Source organism: Scyliorhinus torazame, chromosome 11 (assembly GCF_047496885.1).
Source record: "Scyliorhinus torazame isolate Kashiwa2021f chromosome 11, sScyTor2.1, whole genome shotgun sequence".
NCBI lineage: Eukaryota > Metazoa > Chordata > Chondrichthyes > Carcharhiniformes > Scyliorhinidae > Scyliorhinus > Scyliorhinus torazame.
Window position 1 is genome coordinate 198,964,722 of NC_092717.1, and position 23,161 is coordinate 198,987,882.

The following is a 23,161-nucleotide window of genomic DNA, read 5'->3' on the forward strand; positions in this document are numbered from 1 at the left end:
CCTTTAAACTGACCTCGCCAGGAAACAATTCCAACAACTTTCATTCACATAGCATCTGCAATGGAGTCAAACGGAATATCATTTTGTTGTGGAGTAGTTAACTGAAAACTGACCATTGAAGAAAGCAATTGAGCTTTCTATAATATATAATAATTGGTGACGATAGCTGTCAGTCAAAATGAATGACAGCTAATCAGTCATCCTCTCCCCTTCATAATAGTCTCAAACAGTTTGATGATCTATCCAAAGTGGCAACCATGTAGGCCCAGAATACACGAATATGAAGGTCCTGCATTCTCTTACCTTTGACAGTGGCAAGGAAGTCTGTGATTGTCTTGTGGTGAATGTATAATTACTGATAATTCACCAGTGCACTGTGTTATGTTATTAACCCTATGGGCTCTACCTATGGGCCATTGTGTGGCTTCACCCACAGGGATATATTGGGGCATGTACGGGCACCGCCCATGGCTCCACCCCCTTTATAGGAAATATAAGAGCTGCTGACCTGCGGGGCCGCCTTCAGTGTTCTACCGGTCACAGGCAGGCTCAGTTCTAAGCTGATTAAAACCACGGTTTACTTCTCCACGTGTCTTCGGGTGAATTGATGGTCACATCATGACTGCAATGGCTCCCTCTTTTTAAGTATGTAACATCTTTGTCATGATATGCAAACATGCACCCAATGAACACGAAGAATAGGACACAACCAATGGGCAGTCAGGACATTCAGAGGTGGCATCACCACAAGGAGGCATGACATAAACACTATAAAAGGGATGAGGCACTCACACCCTGCCTCTTTCCACAGACAAACATCCAGAGAGTTAGACAGGGTTGATCAGCAGTATCACACCCCAGCATGTGGCTTAGAGCAAGCTGGCACAGTTAGACTGAGTTACTACAGTTAGATTAGCAGAGAGTCAAACTCATTTGAGAACTGTGTTAATAGTTCAATAAACACGTTGAACTCACTTCAGAGTCTGGAGCATCCTTTAGTTAAGACTGCATCAAGTAGCAGCCTGTGTTATCCGAAGTAGCATAACACAACAATCTTAAAGTGCTTTTCTGATACTTAATACTTTGTCAGCTACCATAGCCAGCAATGTCTGATATTTGAGCTCATTAATTATTCTTCAAAAAATTCAGCATGGCATAAAATCCATTTTTGTCACTTTCCAGAAGGGGTCAGTGTAATGAGGATCCAGGCTGATTTTTCTTTCCTATTTTTAGCCTGAGTGTCGGTGGCACAATGTCACATGATGCATTGATTCATTGAGCCATCAGAATTTGGGATTCGCTCAGGATATGTTCCTCCCTTCGCAGATTTCAAACATGTATTTCCTCTGAGTCCCTTCTAAATGTAATAACGTTATATCTGTGCAGCCTTTATACAACAACAACTTACATTTATGCAGCACCTTTAACAAGAAATAACATTTCAGGGCAAAGGTGTATACAAATCAAAATGGACACAATTAAAGGAGCATTGCCGAGACTGGAACATGGCATACACAATCACCAAATGAGAAAGGTCAGGAATGAGAATGATACTAATCATCACAAAAAATCTCTCTCTCTCTCCCATAATATACGGTAAGGAAAATTGTACTTTAGATAGACTCATCTGCTTTTCTTCCCTTGCTTGGTAGAGCATTCTAAACATTTATCTCTCCAGGCTAAAGAAGTTTCTTGTAGTATCCTTCCTAAATGTAATTCATACCTGCATCAACGGACAGCTCACCAGTATTCTTGGCACTCGTTATTGGCACTCCGTATTGGTCGATGCAGAATGTGCTAGAACGATCTGCAGAGGCTGACTCACCTTTTGCGTTTTCTTGCCTCTCTCAGCTGCAGTCAAAGGTGATCAGCAACACAAGCCAACGTACCTGCATGTAAGGAAGCTTGCCCCTCGTCTCAACAGCTGAGCCTGGGATGGCAAATGAGGTGATTGGGCCACCTATGCACTACCTGTTAAATGTGGCTTATTTAAACCAACCCCACACCGTATGTGGTAATGTTATATCTAAGCAGTTGCACTGGACGAAACAGTCTCCGAATGGTTCCTCTCCGTGGCTCTTACTGAGAAAAGAGAAGGATAATGTGCAAACCAGCACGAGGCAGCAGCCCACACAGCAGCCATGTAGTCACAGTGAGCTAAATCTAACCAGCATAAGCAGTGTTTATTTTTGCTTTCTCTCCAGCTTTTGCCTCCTCTCCTTTCCTGCCAGGATATTTTTCAATTAATTCCTGGGATGTGAGCTTTACTGGCAATGCGAACATTTAACTGCCCATACTTAGTTGTCCTTGAGAAGATGGTGGTGGGCTTTCCTCTTGAACCACAGCAATAAAGGTGAAGCTCAGTAAGACCTACTCAAGGGCAACCATGGGTAGACAATAAATGTTGGTGTTTCCAATCCTGGCAGTTTGTGAGAACAAGTTATTTTAAATACAGGGATGATGTAATAGGTGCTAGATTTGCTCCGTACTCTTCTCGAAATGGCCATGCTGGTCTCATTGGTACTACACTTGCCTCTGAATGAGAGGATTGTGCGTTCAAACCCCGTTACAAAATATAAGAACAGGGCGCGATTTAACGGAAATGTTTCTAAATGTGGTAGCGAGCGGGAATTGTCGCGAGCTGATTCGTTGGGATCGTTAACAAGCGAGAGCAGCACTTAAACCGATCCTGCACAGCCAACCCCACTCAGCTCGCAGCCAGGCTTCCGAGGAGAACAAGCCCACGATTCGGGGATGCAGACCCTGGCAGACTACTTGAAACGGTCGAGGCCAGACTGGATGCTCTGTTCCCCGGAGGGTCTCAGAGGATCAGCCACAGGGCAGCCAGTGCTGCCTGGGAGGAAGTGGCAGCGATAGTTAGCTCAGGGAGAGTGACCAGGAGGACCGGCATCCAGTGCCGTAAGAAGGTCAACAACCTCCACCAGGCCGCTCGGTTGAGTTTGCACCAGACGGCCAACTGCACCCTCCCCCCAAGAAAATGCGATTGGCACCACCCCCACCCAGCACCGCTCCATGTCCCAGCCCACCCATGTCCAGCTGTACTGCCTACAAAATTCTCATCCCCAATGAAAAATGTGCCCTGGAGGTTGTGGGGTGGCCGATGATAAATTAGTGACCACTGTAAAGGTTGGTGCACAGTGCAGAGGTGAGGATCCTCCGGCCCCCACCAGATGACCTGTCAAATGTGAATTGTTAATGCCATACAGACTGACCTATCCCTCCCACAGATCATATGTCCATTCCCCCGCAGGACCTGCAGCTGATGGTGCTCGCCCATCTGGGATGGTCCCCCACCCTGCCTCCAAAGAGAATACGTCAGAGGGGAGCTCCTTGGAAGCCAGTGTTATTGCAGCATGGCTATCATTCCCACCCTCCACCAGCGCAGAGACACACACCTCAGTGGGCAATAGTTGTGGTCAGGCCTCAGGCGCACTTTCTGCTGAACACCACACAGCTGCTGAGGCGCACAAGGTGGAGGCAGGAACATCGAAGCGAGACAGCAGTCGGAGTTCTCCCGGATACCAGGACCCAGCTGGGTCCCAGTCGGATGCTGAGCCTCTGGAACAGGTTTAACCGGGGCTGATGCAATCGATAGGGTGTGGACGTAAGATTCCGAGGGGGATGTCAGCAACACTTCAGCAGGTCCATAGCTGATTGGAGGAGTCCCAGAGGCGACTGCCCCAGGAGACGGCCAACACTGCTAGGATGGCGACCGCATTGGAGCGCCTGATGCACGAAGTGAGCCTGAACAGCATGTCCCAGTTGCTGGGGGACGTCATCCAGTACCTGTTGGACCTTTATGAGGCGATACAGAGCATGACCCTTGTCCTCCTCCTCCTCGGTGCCCACATATTCCTCCCCCTCCGCTTCCAGCACGCACCCTGCTGCTGTGCTCGGTTGTGGACACAGCAGACTACCACAAAGTGGGTAACCTTCCAGGGGACATACTGCAGTGCATCACCAGAGTGGTCAAGGCGTTGGAACTGCATTTTGGAAGTCCGATCCACCACTGAATGACAGACTGGGTGACCGAATGGGCCTCGTTGTATCGGGTCGCTGCATCGGTCACCATCCTCTGTACTGGCATCATTAGCCAGGTCCTCAACGGGTACGCCTTATCCCCCAAGCGTCAACCGGCCATCTTGGGGATGTCCGCGAAGAGGCGGGAGATGTCCAACTGCCCCAGGACATAGGTGTTGTGCACACTCCCTCGAAAGCGTGCACACATCTTCGTGTGGTGGTCGCACTAGAGCTGGATGTTCAGGGGGTGGAAACCCTTGCTATTGATGTAGGGCACAGCCTGACGCCCCAGTGCACGCCATCTATTAGCCCCTGGACCTGGGGCTTCCTGTCGATGACGGAGAATCCTGCTGCCAGGCATCTTGTTGGGCCTGGTCAATATCAAAGTTTATATATTTGTCTGCCCGGGCAGATATGGCATCTGTGACTTCACGGATGCACTTTGGGGCTGCAGTTTGTGAGATGGCACACAAGACCCCACTCGAGCCCTGGAATGCTCCTGAGGCATACATGTTCAAGGCTGTAGTGACGTTCACGTCCACTGGGAGTGGGTGTCCTCTCTCCATGCGGTGCCAAGTCCGTAAGGACATGGTATAGGTGCCACACCCAGACCATGTACCCCCGGCCACAGCGGGGGCCTCTGCTCAGTGAACCCCAGACACCCGCCCGTACCGTTACCTGGACCAAGTGCTGGTCCCCTCCCCGGTGCACACACCCACCCTCTGGTGGCGGAAATGTCCCCGGTGCTGGGGCCCAGCCCCTGCATGTTCGGACGTTGGTGGGTGTATCTTAGGTGTTGCCTCCCGCAGTGCTCAGGCACAGTCCAGGCATTATGGTCTGACTGGGATGCAAGGAAATAATTCCCACATGCTACATTGCACGCCTACCCACAGGGTTCCACTTAGCAGCTGTGTATTGCTCACTTAACTACGATTGGTAATTCCCAATAGCATTCAGCCGCACGGCCAGAGGCCTTCACGGTCAGTGGGAGCTATGGGTGGTCGGTGGAGCAGGCGGGCTTGGATTGACCCCGGAACGGGACCACGCGATCCAGGGGTTGGCATGGTGGACCCGTGGGCACTGAGACAGTCATCCCACCGCAAGCGCAGCCCAGGCCATGGGTTGCCACCCCACTGCTCCGCAACGTCCCCCCCCCAACTGATGGCGGCCCACCCCGACCAAGACTTGCCCCCCAGTGGCTTGTCCACCCCGCTCCTGGTACTGGGGCAGCAACCCCAGTGCCCCTGGGCTCATTGCTCTGGAGCGAAGATGGCTCCTCACCTCCTCGGTTCCCGGCAGCAGCCCATCCATCAGCTTCACATTTTTAAATAGGTGTACTGAACAGCGCCCACATGACCACTTGCTTGGGAGGCCATTAGATCACAGGGGGGTCGTTAGATTGGGATTTGGTCCCTTTAATTGTATGGAGATTGGGTTTAAGTGGTGATTATATTATTGGTTTCTCGCCGCGTTACGGTGGGATCCTGGTTTCGCCAATGGGAGCGGGCAGGTTAGATCGCAAACAGATCGGCGCCTGGCGCGGTTCTCGATTTTGGCCTCTCCGCAATTTAGCAGCCTCGTTGCGCTCTCGCTCACGGCCATTAAATCGCGCCCATAATCTCAGGGTGGTACATCAGCACATTAATGAGGGAGTGCTGCTCTGCTGATGATACTGCATGAGATAGCAAACCATGATACTCCCTGTCTGCTTAGAAGAACATAAAATATCCTGTGAGTACTATTCAAGATTGTATAAGACACTGGTGAGGTCACAACTGGAGTATTGGTGCAGTTCTAGTCACCGCATTACAGGCAGGACATGCAGAGGAGGTTTCTAGGAATGTTGCCAGGACTAGAAAAGTGCAGCTAAGAGGAGAGATCAGATAGGTTGGGGTTATTTTCCTTGGAACAAAGAAGGCTGAGGGGTGACTTAATTGTGGTGTACAAAATTCTGAGGGGAAGAGATAGAGTGGACAAGATAAAATTCTTTCCCTTGGTGGAGAATTTGAGAACCAGGACATAGATTCAAGAAAAGTGGCAGAAGGTGTTGAGGGAACATGCGGAAGAACCTTTTTACACAGAGGATAGTGGGAGTCTGGAATTCGCTGCACGAGTTGCGAGGCAGAAACCCTAAACTCTTTTAAAGGTACCTGGATCTGCACCTTAAATGCTGTAAGATACAGGGCTATGGACCGGGTGCAAGAACATGGGATTAGAAAGGGCACCTGATGTGTCCTCGGGCTGGCATCGACAAAATGGGCCGAATGGCCTCCTTCTGTCCTGTAACTTTCAATGGTTCTAAGAACAGGGGAATTCTTCACATGCCCCAGTAAGTATCTATCCCTCAATTTAACATCTCCAAGAAACAAATGAACTGATTGTTTATCTGATTGCTATTTCTGGGATCTGTGTACAAATTAGCATGAGGTCACGTTGCAGCTGTACAAAACTCTGGTGCGGCCGCATTTGGAGTATTGCGTGCAATTCTGGTCGTCGCATTATCGGAAGGATGTGGAAGCATTGGAAAGGGTGCAGAGGAGATTTACCAGAATGTTGCCTGGTATGGAGGGAAGATCTTATGAGGAAAGGCTGAGGGACTTGAGGCTGTTTTCGTTAGAGAGAAGAAGGTTAAGAGGTGACTTAATTGAGGCATACAAGATGATCAGAGGATTGGATAGGGTGGACGGTGAGAGCCTTCTTCCTCGGATGGTGATGTCTGGCACGAGGGGACATAGCTTTAAATTGAGGGGAGATAGATATAAGACAGGTGTCAGAGGTAGGTTCTTTACTCAGAGAGTAGTAAGGGCGTGGAATGCCCTGCCTGCAACAGTAGTGGACTCGCCAACACTAAGGGCATTCAGATGGTCATTGGATAGACATATGGACGGTAAGGGAATAGTGTAGATGGGCTTTAGAGTGGTTTCACAGGTCGGCGTAACATCGAGAGCCGAAGGGCCTGAACTGCGCTGTAATGTTCTATGTTCTATTAGCTGTAGCAATTTCCTGCAAAACAGTGACTACACTTCTAAAAGTATGAATTAATTTAGCTATGAAAGAAAGGTACTGAGTCATGATGGAGGACAGCTTTATAAGTGCATGGTAGTGTTGCCAACTCTCCCGGATTGGCCTGGAGTCTCCAGGAATTGAAGAACAATCTCCAGGACACCGTCGTGTGCAACCCTGGAGAAAATTATTTGCCATTCTCTTTGAACATTTCTCTTTACCAGGTATAAAAATATTGAAAATGGAGGAACCAGTCAAGCACCATCCAATTGGGTAATGAGACTTTTTGCTTTCCAATTGCTGTAGGAGGTCAGTCTAAACGAGGCATGTGTTGACCAGTTAATGGTTGGCGCATGGGGAAAAGTCATGTGACGGAACCTCCTGGAATACATTTGATCATAGTTCGCAACCCTATCTCGGAGCTGTCAGGGCTTCAGCCAAGTTGTTACCTATTAGATTGATCAATAAATATTGGCTATAAGTCAAGCCTAATCCTGTGCCTACAGACTGAGATTGCTACGGTCGCAATCAAAACCACAACCTCCATTGATTCTCCCTCCTTTGTCTCAAGAGCATTATGAGCAACCACAGAAGACCCCAGACTACTCTGCCTCGGGAAAATCTCTTGGTCCATATACTCTTTTGCGATGGTTTTGGTTACCAAGGGGGTCGGAATAGAATTTCTATTGTGTTTTTTTTCCCTTATTGGCCGGAGGAGGAAAGAGATGTTTATCCGCGATGGTAATGCTGCCTTGTTGTGAGACATGGACAATTGACCCAGTTGCTCTTTCCCTGCTCGCTAATTTTATTCATTTGTCAGTCATTACTGATGACATCTGTGAATCTAAATTACCGCATCAAATGTCGTGAGTAAAACCCCCACTTTTAATTCTGCTGTTCTGAATTCTGACATGTTTGAGACAGTTTCTAGTTTCCTGTGGTCTGGTGCATCATTGTAGTCATAAACATCATGCAACATGTTAGACAGAAGATGCCCTGAGCTTTAGACATGAACAAACAAAGTGGAACAATGTTCATTTAAAAGGGAAGTGGAGTAATCTACATTTGTTCCTGTTTCTTCTAAACAGAGATGTCTTCATGATTACTGCTGTGTACCCGCCTTCTTGTGTTGATCTGTCTGAAAGTTCCAAATTGTGAGCTGGAGACAACCCTGGAGCACACAATCGTGTCGAGTCTATTGTGTGATGAAAGATGTGTTGTCTCTGTTTCCCAGTCCTATTACACTTTGTTGCCGTTACAGGAGAGGTGATTTTTAACACGATGAGTGCACAATGGATTATATACATTGGCACAAAAGTAGTGAATGGAACTCACTGTTCCCAAAAAAACTGGAGTTGAAAATTTCAAACCTGAGATTGATAGATTATTGTTCGGCAAGGGGTTACTGCACCAAAGTGAGTAGATGGAATTCAGACACAGATTAACTATTACCTAATTGAATGGCAGAGAAGGCTCAAGAGTTTGAACGGTGTAATCCTGTTCCTATGTACCGATGCTCCTACCCGAAGTCTTTGTTTCAAGATTATTCTTGAGTGCAATCTTAAACCATGCAGAGGAAAAACAAAGAGGCATCCTCTGTGAAGGTTTTCCTTCATACTTATCTTACTTTGGTCGATCTCTACTGTTCAATTGGTAAATGAATAGTCCAGTATAACATTGAAGCAGAGATATCAGATGATGCAAGATGTAATTCCTTAGCCTGTGCGCTGTAAATTTTTTTAACATATTCTTTTATGGGATGTGAGCATTGCTGGGAAGGGCCGCATTTGTTGCCCATCCCCATTTGCTCTTGAACTGAATGGCTTGATATATTCCATTTCAAATCGCGGATAAGAGTCAACCAATTTGCTTTGGATCGGGAGTCACATGTAACCCAGACCAGGTAAGGTTTGCAGATTTACTTCCCTGAAGGGCATTTGTTTTTTTTTGTTTGTTTTTTAAATTTAGAGTACCCAATTCATTTTTTCCAATTAAGGGGCAATTTTTAGTGTGGTCAATCCACCTACCCTGCACATCTTTGAGTTGTGTGGGGCGAAACCCATGCAAACACGGTGAGAATGTGCAAACTCCACACGGACAGTGACCCAGAGCCGGGATCGAACCTGGGACCTCAGCGCCGTGAGGCAGCAGTGCTACTCATTTTGCCACCGTGCTGCCCCTAAAGGGCATTTGTGAAGCAGATGAGTTTTTAAACAGCAATTTATGATAGTTTTGTGGTCACTGTTACTTTCAATTCCAGATTTTTATTACTTGAATTTCAAATTCACCAGTATCTTAACTAACTTCAGTTGACATGCCACTGGGCATGACAGTTGTTATCATGTTTGTTGGTGTTAGCGTTGGGGGAGGTGGTTGTGGTGAGGGCCGGCGAGCCATTATTTCCACTTCTGATTACTGTAAAATATCCAGGTGGCGACATTAGGTTTGTGCTGCAGTTGTGCCTCTCATAGTAGAATAGTTGCGAGCACTAATAGCATGGACAGATCTTCATTTGAGTTGTACAGAACGCATGTCTTCAAGTGGTCGATAAATTCCACAGATTTGTTGACTTGGAACCAAACAGGACCTGCATTATGAACATAGTATGACAAGAAATCCCTTATCTCAACACTTTCTGTGCTTTATGACTTGTGTGAAGATAACAATATTTTCTGCACCAATTTTATTTGGTTAGCTTACAAAACAGGAGTTAGTTTAGGAGGTAATTGTTAAGACTGCACCTGGAATATTGTGCACAGTTTTGGTGCCCTTATTTGAGGAAAGATGTAGCAGCATTGGAGGCAGTTTAGAGGAGGTCACTAGATTGATTCCAGAGATGAGGGGTTTGTCGTATGAGGAGAGTTTGAACAGTTTTGGTCTATGCTCTCTAGCATTGACAAGAATTTGGGGAGATCTAATTGAAGTATACAAGATGCTGAAATGTATGGATAAGGTAACGTGCAGCTGATGCTTCATCTTGTGGGGCATTCGAAAACGAGAGGTCATAATCTTAGAATAAGAGGTACCAAATTTAAAACAGATTTGAGGAAAAACTACTTCTCCCAAAGGGTTGTGAATCTGTGGAATTCGCTACCCCAGAGTGCGGTGGATGCTGGGACAGTGAGTAAGTTTAAGGAGGAGTCAGACAGATTTTTAATTGGAAATGGGTTGAAGGGTTCTGGAGAACGGGCAGGACAGTGGAGTTGAGGCCAGGATGGGATCAGCCATGGTTACATTGAGGGTGTTTAAGCTCGGGAGGCTAAATTGCCTACACATGTGTTCTAGGGAGGAGATGCTCTGGCTGATTTGAAGCATTTTTAAAATTCTTTCATGGGTTGAGGGCGTCGCTGACTAGGCCAACATTTATTACCCATCCCTATTTGTCTTAAGAAGTTGGTGGTGAGCTGCCCTCTTAAACTGCTGCAGTCCATGTGTTGGAGGAACACCCACAGTGCTGGGAGGGAGGGCGTTCCAGTATCCTGACCAGTGAAGGAAGGGCGACATAGTTTCACATCAGGATGGTATGCAGCTTGGGGGGGAACCTGCAGGTGCTGCTGTTCCTATGCGTCTGCTGCCCTTGTCCTTCTCGGTGGTAGAGGTTGTGTGATTGGACGTTAAATTAAATTAGCAGTATTTAAATGAATAAGGGGTAATGTCTCATCTAAGAGGCTGTACCTCTAACAATGCTGTAGTAGCAGCATAATTTATTTATGTACTGGAGTCCAGAACAGTGTGTGAAGTTGCAACTTTCTGATTTGGAGACAGAGTGCTGTGAAGCTGGCCATGCTGAGACTGCACCTTAAGGAAAGGAGAGAATGCACCGTAAAAAGAATTCTATGTGCCTTTAAATTATAACGTAATATTCAGTGAGGAGAAATGTCAGCAATAATGGACATTTATTAGGTAATAAAGTCTACTTATAAATCAAACATCATTTTGCACGCAAATTTGACACAGGAAAGGGAGAATTTAAGTTTTTTAAAAATTAGAGTTTTCAAGTAGCTTGACCTTTGAATAGTTTCTTTCTCCCCTTGTAAGGTGTGAACACAGCTTGATTCATTTGAATGTTATAGATTCAAGCCTCACTCTGGGACTTGAGCAGATGAATTGCCTGCTACTGAAGTACAGACAGAGTCGAATTTCAGTGCTTTTATTATTATAGCTGCTTTTTGAAGTTGCTGCCAAGACTTTCATCAGTTCCTGTTCTTCTTGCTGTTGTTTCATTCATTGCATTATGCTCGCTGTGAATTTTGATTACGTTTTCATCCCTCTGATTATTAGTGTAATATTGACCAGGCGTATAAGACAATCCAATTTTTCCAGCTTCAAAAATTGTCTTTTTGAATATGTTGACATATAAGCCAAAACCCCAGTTCAGCCACAACGTGCTTTGCTTGCATTAGTAGTCGGCCTCGATTTTTCGCCGCACAAATACGTGTTTTGCTTACCTTATAAATGAGTGCAAGGGATTGTGCAGGCCAGACCAACTGTGTCACAAAGATGTGTGGGAATCCAAGACATGCCACCACAGAGCAAACCCCCCATGGTGAGAAATGAAGAGAAATAAGTCTTCCAGCATAAATGAATGAAGCATGATGCTGCTTTCAAGGTCAAAGTTGTAAAATTTGCCAACGCATCAAATAACTGCTGGGAAATTCGGTGTCCCTGAAAAACTGGTCCAAGAATAGATGAAGAAGGGTTCCACCCTGAAGAAGATGCCTAAAATCAAATGGGTAATAAGAACAGAGAACAGTCACTGGCCTGATCTTGAGAAGCATTTGTCGGAATGTTTTCATTGTCTTCACAAATACAATTCATATTCATATTCATGCTTAAATGAGCCAAGTCAAACCTTGAGGCCAGTAAATATTTCAAAACAACAGCTAGTTAGTGGATCTGCTTTATATAAAGAAAATATCTAGCATTGTGGCAGGAGACCACTTGAAAAGCAAATTACTGCAGATTCTGAAATCTGAAACAAAACAGAAAAATGCTGGACAATCCCAGCAGGTCCCACACCATCTGTGGAGAGAGAACGGAACTAACGTTTCAGGTCTGGATCAATAAGGATGGAGTGAAATTATGGACCAATCATGTGTCCCAGTGACCTAAGTAAAGAATGCAACTTTAGGGACACTTGTGGCACATGTTCAGATTCCATATAACCAAGGGGATCAAGAGTCAAGTGGCACATGTGAAGGAATAACGCACATATTGCAGCTCTACCAGGGGTTCGAACATCTGTAGCTCAACATTTGGATCAGTGCCTGAAAAAATCTTTCAAAGATCATGGGCGGGATTCTCCGACCCGGCGCCGTTTTTTTGGCGGGGTGGGGATTGCGCCGCACCGGTCAGGGGCCATTGGCAGTGGCCCCCCCGGCGATTCTCCGGCCCGCGATGGGCCAGGTGGCCGCCCGTTTTCGGGCAGTCCCGCCGGGGTGAATTACACAAGGTTTGTACTGGCGGGACCTGGCTCTGAAGGCAGCCTGCGGAGTCCTGCGGGGGGGGGGGGGGGGGGGGGGGGGGGGATCCGACCCCAGGGGGACCTCCCACGGTTGCTTGGCCTGCAATCGGGGCCCACTGATTTGCGGACGGGCCTGTGCCGTGGGGGCACTCTTTCCCTCTGCGCCGGCCTGTGTAAAGCTCCGCCATGGCCGGCGCGTAGAGGAAACCCCCTGCGCATACACAGGAATCACACCAGCGGTTCGGGGAACACGCTGGCGCTCCTGCGCATGTGCCAACCCGCGCCAGCCGGCGGAGGCCCTTCGGCGCCGGTTGGCGCGGCGCCAATCACTCCAGCGCCGGCCTAACCCCCGGAGGTGCAGAGGATTCCGCACCTTCCGGGTGGCCCGATGCCAGAGTGGTTCACGCCACTCTTTGCCGCCGGTCCGGCCCGCCTGCCGGATACCGGAGAATCCTACCCATAGTTCGCACTGAATGGAATAAATGGATGGTTGATGGAGAAGAAACCTTCACAAAGAGGGGAAATATGTACGTTGATCTGCTCGATATTTTGTGTGGTTTTGTCATCAAATCATGGGATGCTATTAGTGCACAAACTATCAGCTGATTGTTCAGAAAATGTGGTATGGACAATTCAAATGGACGAGAAGAAGATGATTTGTGATTGATGGATGGTTCTGAAACTAAAAAAATCAAATCTGATCCAGAGCGGGATTATGTCAAACCATGGCCAAGTTGACTCCGAATAAATTTGATGAACTATTTACATCAGATGCTGAAGATAATGGGCGGGACTCTCCGATCCCCCGCTGGGTCGGAGAATTGCCGGGGGCGGTGTGAATCCCGCTCCCGCTGGCTGCCAAATTCTCCGGCGCTGGAAATTTGACGGGGGCGGGAATCGCGCCGCGCCGGTCGGCGGCCGCGGTCAGTGCCCCCCCCGGCGATTCTCCGGCCCGCGATGGGCCAAGTGGCCACCCGTTTTTTTGCCGGTCCCGCCGGCGTAAATTAGAGTATGTCCTTACCGGCGGACCTGGCGGCGCGGATGGCCTCCGAGTTCCTCAAGGGGTGGGGGGGGGCGCAACGGAATCTGGACCCGGAGGTGCCCCCATGGTGGCCTGGCCCATGATCGGGGCCCACCGATCCCCGGGTGGGCCTATGCCATGGGGGCACTCTATTCCTCCGCGTCAGCTGCTATTCCTCCGCGATGGCCGACGTGGAGATGAACCCCCCCTGCTCATGCGCTGGGATGACGCCAGCACACGCTGGCACTCCCAATCATGCGCCAGTTGGCGTGGCGCCAAGCCCCTTCCCCGCCGGCCAGCGCGGCGCAAACCACTCCGGCGCCGGCCTAGCCCCTAAAGGTGCGGATGATTCCGCACCTTTGGGGCCGCCCGACGCCGGAGTGGTTCACGCTACTCCTTGACGATGAGACCCCCCTCCCCACCGGCTAGGGGAGAATCCCACCCAATAAATTTGACTGGTTTTAAAATGCATCAGTGTGGTTAAAAGTGGTGGAGTTCACTTAGGGAATCAGAGTTGCTGTGGAAGCATGTACTTTCACCTTCATTTTGGGGTGGGACTAGAACCCAGAGCTTCCTGCTCAGAGATAGGGACACAACCCACTGCACCACAAGACCTCCAAAAGGTTAAAATTATTGTGTTAAATCATGCCAAACTAATTTAACATGAATTTTACATTTTACGCTGTTGCCTCACAGTATCGGGTACCCGGAATCAATTCCGGCCTCGGGTGACTGCCTGTGTGGAGTTTATCTGTGTCTGCTTGGGTTTCCTCCGGGTGCTCCGGTTTCCTCCCACAGTTCAAAGATGTGCTGGTTAGGTGGATTGGCCATACTAAATTGCCCTTAATGTCCAAAGAAAAAGGTTAGGTGGGGTTGTGGGTTAGGGTGGAGGTGTGGGCTTGGATAGGATGCTCTTTCCAAGGGCTGGTGCAGACCCGATGGTCCGAATGGCCTCCTTCTGCACTGTAAATTCTATGATTATCATATTTGAAATTGGCAACCACACCAGATGTATAAGATTTTTGGAAGCTTCAAGGATCGGCTAATACATCGACATCTATCGCGCATTCGTAATGTAGCTTTCAATCACAATTTCAGTATTGTTGATTGTTTTATTCCTTTACATGTTATGGATAGAGAATTTGACCTAGTTAAGATTAACATGACATTGAAATTTGCAGAAGTGATACCTCAAGTGTGGTGCTGTAGATTGGCAAATAACATGTTTCCTGTACATAAGACTGTGCACAAGTTGCATAAATGAGTGAATAATACGTGCCATAATACGTGGGGGAAATCCAGACTAAGAGGGCATGATTTCAAAATTGGAGGTCAGCCATTTAGGATTGAAATTACACAAAGTTAGGAAGATGTTGGAACCCTCGTCTCCAAGATTATTGCATTAATTCAGGTAGATAAATCTTTGTTATGTAAAGATAACAGAGCATAACATTCAAAAGGCAGATAAATGGAATTGTGATATCGATCAGTCATTTTCGAATTAAAGGCAAAACAGGCTTGAGGGTTTGAATAACCATTGAACACCTACACTGCAGAAGGAGGCCATTCGGCCCATCGAGTCTGCACCAACCCTCTTCGAGGCTGCTCCACCATTCAGTAAGATCATTGCTGATATGTTTCTGTTTCGAATTCCACATTCCCATTTACCCCTGATCACCATTGATTACCTTGCCCAACAAGAATCTATCCACCTATGCCTTAAGAACATTCATTGATCCCATCCTCACCACCTTCTGAGCAGAGAGTTCCAAAGTCACAAGGGGAGGCAGTGACGTAATGGTATTGTCACTGGACTAGTAATCCAGAGGCCTAGAGTCATGCTCTGGGGACGTGGGTTCGAATCCCGCCATGGCAGATGGTGAATTCAATAAAAATCTGGAATTAAACGTCTAAATGTGAAACAATTGTCGATTGTCGTAAAAACCCATCTGGTTCACTAATGTCCTTTAGGGAAGAAATCTGTCATCCCTACCTCGTCTGGCCTATGAGTGACTCCAGATCCACAGCAATGTTGACTCTTAAATGCCATCAGGGTTGGTCAATAAATGCTGGCCCACTTGTGCGGCACGGTGGCGCAGTGGGTAGCACTGCTGCCTACGCCGTTGGGGACCCGGTTTGGCCACTGTCTGTGTGAAGTTTCCACATTCTCCCCGTGTCTGCGTGGGTTCCAGAAACCAAAGATGTGCAGGTTACGTGGATTGGCCACTTAATTGCCCCTTAATTAGAAACACCAAATTTAAAAAAAAACAACAGAAAATCTCCTCATGTCGGTCTTATAAGGGTGACCTAGTTTTAAAATGGTGCCCACTAGTTCTGGACTCACCCACAAGTGGAAACACCCTTTCCACAGCTAGCACAGTGGGGTAAACAGCTGGCTTGTAATGCAGAACAATGCCAGCAGCGCGGATTCAATTCCCCTACCGGCCTCCCCGAACAGGCGCAGGAATGTGGCAACTAGGGGCTTTTCACAGTAACTTCATTGAAGCCTACTTGTGACAATAAGTGATGATTATTATTATTATTATTCTCACGACTATTCAGGATCTTATATACTTAAATCAAGTCACCTTTCACTCTTCTAAACTCCAGTGGAAACAAGCTCAGCTGGTCCAACCTTTCCTCATAAGACAACCCGCTCATTCCAGGTATCAATTTAGTGAACCTCCTCTGAACTGTTTCCAATGCATTTACATCCTTCCTTAAATAAGGAGATAAAAGCTGCACATAGTATTTGAGATGTGGGGCTAGATTCTTCTGACTCGCCCACCACAAGATCGCCACGGGCGAGACGCAGACAATGGAGAACACCCTAACCTCTATAACGAAATTGTGCCCTGCATCCATGCCAAATTAACTGGTGTCTAAATTTCTGGCCTTATGGGCCTGAATGCTACTTCTAGATGGTTCCCCACATGGTACAGCAGGAGTGGAGGCGGCCTGCTGTGATTCTTGCCCTGCGGCCTGGGTCCCCATTCGCAGGTGCCTTCTGGGGCGACTGGGCCTGGATGGGCCAGGCAGCTGCTAGGGTGTCCTGGGTGGCGAGGTGCCACCCAGTTTTGCCCGCTGCCCACCAGATGCACCAGGGACAGGAGGGGGGTGGAGGAGTCCGAGGTGCTGCGGTGTTCCGACACCTCCCTTGCGGGAGTCACCGGTATGGGCCCCATCACCTCATCCTCCGTTGGGGTGTCAGATGGCCCCGGGTTACTCCATGGGACGGGGGTGCGAACGGAGCTACCCCTGAGGCTCCCCCACCACCTGGCACTGCCAGACTTGTGTCATGTTAGGTACACTGGTCTAACACTGGCTGCAACTGGATGCAGTTTAGATCAGATAGATACTCCAGACCTTGAAGTTAGTTCAATCAGGTTAATGGAACTAATTGCACAGTTAGCACAGTTCTCTGTGAGTTCGACTCTCTGCTAACCTAAGTGTGGTTACTCAGTCTGACTGAACCAGACAAGCTCTTAGCCATGTGGTGGAGGTGTGAGATTGTAACAACTCCCTTGACTGACTCTCTAGATGTTCATCAGTGGAAAGAGGCGGAGTGTGAGTGCCTTGTGTCTTTTATAGTCAGATCCCACCCCTGCTTATTGGTCATGTCCTGTTCTCTGTGCCCATTAGCTGCTTGTCTGTATATCATTATGTGTGTGTGTGTGCCTGCATATCATGACAACCTGGAGGACCACTCTGGTCTCGACCAGGTTCCTCACGCTAGCAGCCATGGAGCACAGGGAGTGGACCATCTCCGTCTGGGATTGCGTCACATCACCCATTGACTGTGCCACCACCTTCTGGGTTTTTGTCACATAAGCCAGTGAGTGTGCCATCTCCCTCTGGGACTGGGCCACCTCCTTCTGTGTCTGTGCCATGCCGGTGTTGGCCTGGGTGGCATGTATTGTCTGCACCACCTCCTGCTCCTGCACACAACTGAACTCCTCCAATTGCACCTGCAGGTGCTGGATGCTCGCCGATAACTCCGTTCCAGAAGCCCGAAACCCATCTGAATGGCAGCTAGTCCCTGGGATCGGACTGCCCTCCGACCGTCCGCCCCCTTGGGTATTCACACCTCCTCCTGCTATACCGGACCAGCTGTGTGGTGGGCACCAGATCGTGTCCTAGGAACCTCTTCACTAAAGTGCCCAACCGAGGTAAGTGTCTCTGGGATGGTGGAGGTGTTGGAGACAGCTGTGAAGGGAAATCCATGTCATCCTCCGACTCAGGCTCTGGGGTCTCCTGTGTCTTGGGTGTAGGGCTGGTGTCTGAGTTGCTATTCTCGTCGCTGCTTTGCTCACGGGTGGCTCTGGATGTGGCACTGGCTGGGGTTGAGGGACCCAGGATGGACCCGCCTCACCACCAGCAGGTCCTGTATGACACAAGAAAGGATGCATGATTCGACCGTCGGGTGGGGGGATATTGGGGGGGGGGGTTAGTGAGATGGCGGTGGTGTAGAATGGGGGTGAGGGTGGTATGGGGGTGAGCATGGTGTGGGGGTGGTGGTGCAGGGGTGAGGGTGGGGTGGGGATTGCATAGGGTTAGTGGGGTATGGGGGTGAGCATGGTGTAGGGGTGGTGGTCCGGGGGGGATGAGGTTGGGGTGGGGGGTGGGACGCCCTCCAGGTGGGGGGGGGGGGGGATTATGGATATTAGTGCCAGGAGCACAGTGCTGCCTACTCACCCTGTGCGCCGTGAGGAGGCCATGCAGTTTTTTTATGGCACTGCTAGCCGGTCCAGACGGTGTTCCCCACAGCACTGACGCCCTCTGCCATTTGTGCCCAGGCACAGCGAACGACACGACTGGCTGCCTCCTTCCCGGGCTAGGGTACAGGGTCACCTGCCTCTCCTCCACTGTGACCAAGTGGGTGTCCAATTCAGTATCGGTAAGTCTCGGGCGGGGCTGCCCTCCCCATGCCATCTTGTTGGCTGGGATGGATTGTGTGGGGAGTGAAGTGTGTATATGCTGCTGCAGCGTGTCAGCCTCCTGAGTGTCAATCGCAGAATCGGCATGTCTGGAATCAATTGTGTTCCACGTTGCGCCGGTTCTAGCCCCTTAACCGTAGCAGAATCGGTCCAGTTGCGGCACCAGTTTTGCTGTCGTGAAAGTCCACGAATTCTGCGTTGGCATCAACATTTAGTCTCAGAAACGGAGAATCCCGCGCCAGAGCTTTTATTTTCTGAAATAACCTCTGATGTGGAAATTTATCAAATGTCTTCTGGAAATCTAAGTACAGTACATCTACAGGTTCCCCTTTATCCACAGTACATCCTTCAAAGACATTCTATAAATTGGTTAAACATGATTACCCCTTCAGAAAACCATGCTGACTCTTCCCGATTACCTTGGGTCTTTAAGTACCCAGCTCTTTAAAAATTGATTCTAATACTGGGAAAAAACAGTCAGTGCAGGGATCCCCTGCGGTCGTTCCCCTGAGAAACAAGTATACCGCTTTGGATACTTGTGGGGGGGACGACTTACCAGGGGTAAGCCATGGGGTACGGGCCTCTGGCACGGAGTCTGTCCCTGTTGCTCAGAAGGGAAGGGGGGAGAGGAGCAGAGCATTAGTAATTGGGGACTCTATAGTCAGGGGCACAGATAGGAGATTTTGTGGGAGCGTGAGAGACTCACGTTTGGTATGTTGCCTCCCAGGTGCAAGGGTACGTGATGTCTCGGATCGTGTTTTCCGGGTCCTTAAGGGGGAGGGGGAGCAGCCCCAAGTCGTGGTCCACATTGGCACTAACGACATAGGTAGGAAAGGGGACAAGGATGTCAGGCAGGCTTTCAGGGAGTTAGGATGGAAGCTCAGAACTAGAACAAACAGAGTTGTTATCTCTGGGTTGTTGCCCGTGCCACGTGATAGTGAGATGAGGAATAGGGAGAGAGAGCAATTAAACACGTGGCTACAGGGATGGTGCAGGCGGGAGGGATTCAGATTTCTGGATAACTGGGGCTCTTTCTGGGGAAGGTGGGACCTCTACAGACAGGATGGTCTACATCTGAACCTGCGGGGCATAAATATCCTGGGGGGGAGATTTGTTAGTGCTCTTTGGGGGGGTTTAAACTAATGCAGCAGGGGCATGGGAACCTGGATTGTAGTTTTAGGGTAAGGGAGAATGAGAGTATAGAGGTCAGGAGCTCAGATTTGACGTCGCAGGAGGAGGCCAGTGTTCAGGTAGGTGGTTTGAAGTGTGTCTACTTCAATGCCAGGAGTATACGAAATAAGGTAGGGGAACTGGCAGCATGGGTTGGTACCTGGGACTTCGATGTTGTGGCCATTTCGGAGACATGGATAGAGCAGGGACAGGAATGGATGTTGCAGGTTCCGGGGTTTAGGTGTTTTAGTAAGCTCCGAGAAGGAGGCAAAAGAGGGGGAGGTGTGGCGCTGCTAGTCAAGAGCAGTATTACGGTGGCGGAGAGGATGCTAGATGGGGACTCATCTTCCGAGGTAGTATGGGCTGAGGTTAGAAACATGAAAGGAGAGGTCACACTGTTGGGAGTCTTCTATAGGCCTCCAAATAGTTCTAGGGATGTAGAGGAAAGGATGGCGAGGATGATCCTGGATAAGAGCGAAAGTAACAGGGTAGTTATTATGGGAGACTTTAACTTTCCAAATATTGACTGGAAAAGATATAGTTCGAGTACATTAGATGGGTCGTTTTTTGTACAGTGTGTGCAGGTGGGTTTCCTGACACAGTTTGTTGACAGGCCAACAAGAGGCGAGGCCACATTGGATTTGGTTTTGGGTAATGAACCAGGCCAGGTGTTGGATTTGGAGGTAGGTGAGCACTTTGGGGACAGTGACCACAATTCGGTGACGTTTACGTTAAGGATGGAAAGGGATAAGTATACACCGCAGGGCAAGAGTTATAGCTGGGGGAAGGGAAATTATGATGCCATTAGACTTGACTTGGGGGGGATAAGGTGGAGAAGTAGGCTGCAAGTGTTGGACACACTGGATAAGTGGAGCTTGTTCAAGGATCAGCTACTGCGTGTTCTTGATAAGTATGTACCGGTCAGGCAGGGAGGAAGGTGCCGAGCGAGGGAACTGTGGTTTACCAAAGAAGTGGAATCTCTTGTTAAGAGGAAGAAGGAGGCCTATGTGAAGATGAAGTGTGAAGTTTCAGTTGGGGCGATGGATAGTTACAAGGTAGCGAGGAAGGATCTAAAGAGAGAGCTAAGACGAGCAAGGAGGGGACATGAGAAGTATTTGGCAGGAAGGATCAAGGAAAACCCAAAAGCTTTCTATAGGTATGTCAGGAATAAGCGAATGACTAGGGAAAGAGTAGGACCAATCAAGAACAGGGATGGGAAGTTGTGTGTAGAGTCTGAAGAGATAGGCGAGATACTAAATGAATATTTTTCGTCAGTATTCACTCAGGAAAAAGATAATGTTGTGGAGGAGAATGCTGAGCTCCAGGTAAATAGATTAGATGGCATTGAGGTACGTAGGGAAAAGGTGTTGGCAATTCTGGACAGGCTGAAAATAGATAAGTCCCCGGGACCTGATGGGATTTATCCTAGGATTCTCTGGGAGGCTAGGGAAGAGATTGCTGGACCATTGGCTTTGATTTTTATGTCATCATTGGCTACAGGAATAGTGCCAGAGGACTGGAGGATAGCAAATGTGGTCCCTTTGTTCAAAAAGGGGAGCAGAGACAACCCCGGCAACTATAGACCGGTGAGCCTCACGTCTGTAGTGGGTAAAGTCTTGGAGGGGATTATAAGAGACAAGATTTATAATCATCTAGATAGGAATAATATGATCAGGGATAGTCAGCATGGCTTTGTGAAGGGTAGGTCATGCCTCACAAACCTTATCGAGTTCTTTGAGAAGGTGACTGAACAGGTAGACGAGGGTAGAGCAGTTGATGTGGTGTATATGGATTTCAGCAAAGCGTTTGATAAGGTTCCCCACGGTAGGCTATTGCAGAAAATACGGAGGCTGGGGATTGAGGGTGATTTAGAGATGTGGATCAGAAATTGGCTAGCTGAAAGAAGACAGAGGGTGGTGGTTGATGGGAAATGTTCAGAATGGAGTTCTGTCACAAGTGGAGTACCACAAGGATCTGTTCTGGGGCCGTTGCTGTTTGTCATTTTTATCAATGACCTAGAGGAAGGCGCAGAAGGGTGGGTGAGTAAATTTGCAGACGATACTAAAGTCGGTGGTGTTGTCGATAGTGTGGAAGGAAGTAGCAGGTTACAGAGGGATATAGATAAGCTGCAGTGCTGGGCTGAGAGGTGGCAAATGGAGTTTAATGAAGAGAAGTGTGAGGTGATTCACTTTGGAAGGAATAACAGGAATGTGGAATATTTGGCTAATGGAAAAGTTCTTGAAAGTGTGGATGAGCAGAGGGATCTAGGTGTCCATGTACATAGATCCCTGAAAGTTGCCACCCAGGTTGATAGGGTGGTGAAGAAGGCCTATGGAGTGTTGGCCTTTATTGGTAGAGGGATTGAGTTCCGGAGTCAGGAGGTCATGTTGCAGCTGTACAGAACTCTGGTACGGCCGCATTTGGAGTATTGCGTACAGTTCTGGTCACCGCATTATAGGAAGGACGTGGAGGCTTTGGAACGGGTGCAGAGGAGATTTACCAGGATGTTGCCTGGTATGGAGGGAAAATCTTATGAGGAAAGGCTGATGGACTTGAGGTTGTTTTCGTTAGAGAGAAGAAGGTTAAGAGGAGACTTAATAGAGGCATACAAAATGATCAGAGGGTTAGATAGGGTGGACAGTGAGAGCCTTCTCCCGCGGATGGAAATGGCTAGCACGAGGGGACATAGCCTTAAACTGAGGGGTAATAGATATAGGACAGAGGTCAGAGGTAGGTTCTTTACGCAAAGAGTAGTGAGGCCGTGGAATGCCCTACCTGCTACAGTAGTGAACTCGCCAACATTGAGGGCATTTAAAAGTTTATTGGATAAACATATGGATGATAATGGTATAGTGTAGGTTAGATGGCTTTTGTTTCGGTGCAACATCGTGGGCCGAAGGGCCTGTACTGCGCTGTATTGTTCTATGTTCTATGTTCTATGTTCTAATACCTTTCCCATGAAAGACGTCAAGCTAACTAACCTGTAATTTCCTGTTTTCTGCATCCCTCCTTTCTTGCATAGAGGGGTTATATTTGCTACTTTACAGAATCTAGAGAACCTTCGAAAATTAACACTTTTGAAAATCCATCAACTTCCTCAGTACTGCTTCCCTCCTGATTGTAATTTCACCAGGTTCCTCTCTCCCTTCCACTTCCTGATTTACGCCTGTTACTGATGCAAAATATTTGTTCATTTCACCCACTATTTTCTTACTTTCTACTATTAACCCCACATTCTCGCTCTCTAGAGGATCAACACACACTTTACATACACTTTTCCTTTTTAAATCATAGAATCATAGAATCCCTACTGTGCAGAAGGAGACCATTCGGCCCATCAAGTCTACACCGACCCTCAGAAAGAACACCCCACCCAGGTCCACTCCCCCATCCCATCCCAGTAACCCCACCTAATCTTTGGACACTACTGGCAATTTCTCATTACCAATTCACCCAACCTGCAGATCTTTGGACTTTGGGACGAAAGCGGAACACCCGAAGGAATCCCACGCAGACACAGGGAGA

General features: G+C 48.4%; 2 protein-coding genes across 3 annotated transcripts in view; one reads left to right on the forward strand and one right to left on the reverse strand.

Moving 5' to 3' along the window:
* Positions 1-1,962, reverse strand: part of LOC140385756 (src-like-adapter) — a 53,525-nt gene extending 51,563 nt beyond the window's left edge. The window contains exon 1 of one of the 2 annotated variants that reach the window (XM_072468234.1): positions 1,890-1,962. In XM_072468234.1, coding sequence (XP_072324335.1) covers positions 1,890-1,895 — 6 coding nt within the window. In that variant the 5' untranslated portion in view covers positions 1,896-1,962. The remainder of the gene's footprint in view (positions 1-1,889) is intronic. The other variant, XM_072468233.1, reaches the window with a different exon arrangement.
* The window catches only part of tg (thyroglobulin), a 613,433-nt gene that overhangs the window by 319,058 nt on the left and 271,214 nt on the right, over positions 1-23,161 (forward strand). The window lies entirely within an intron of this gene.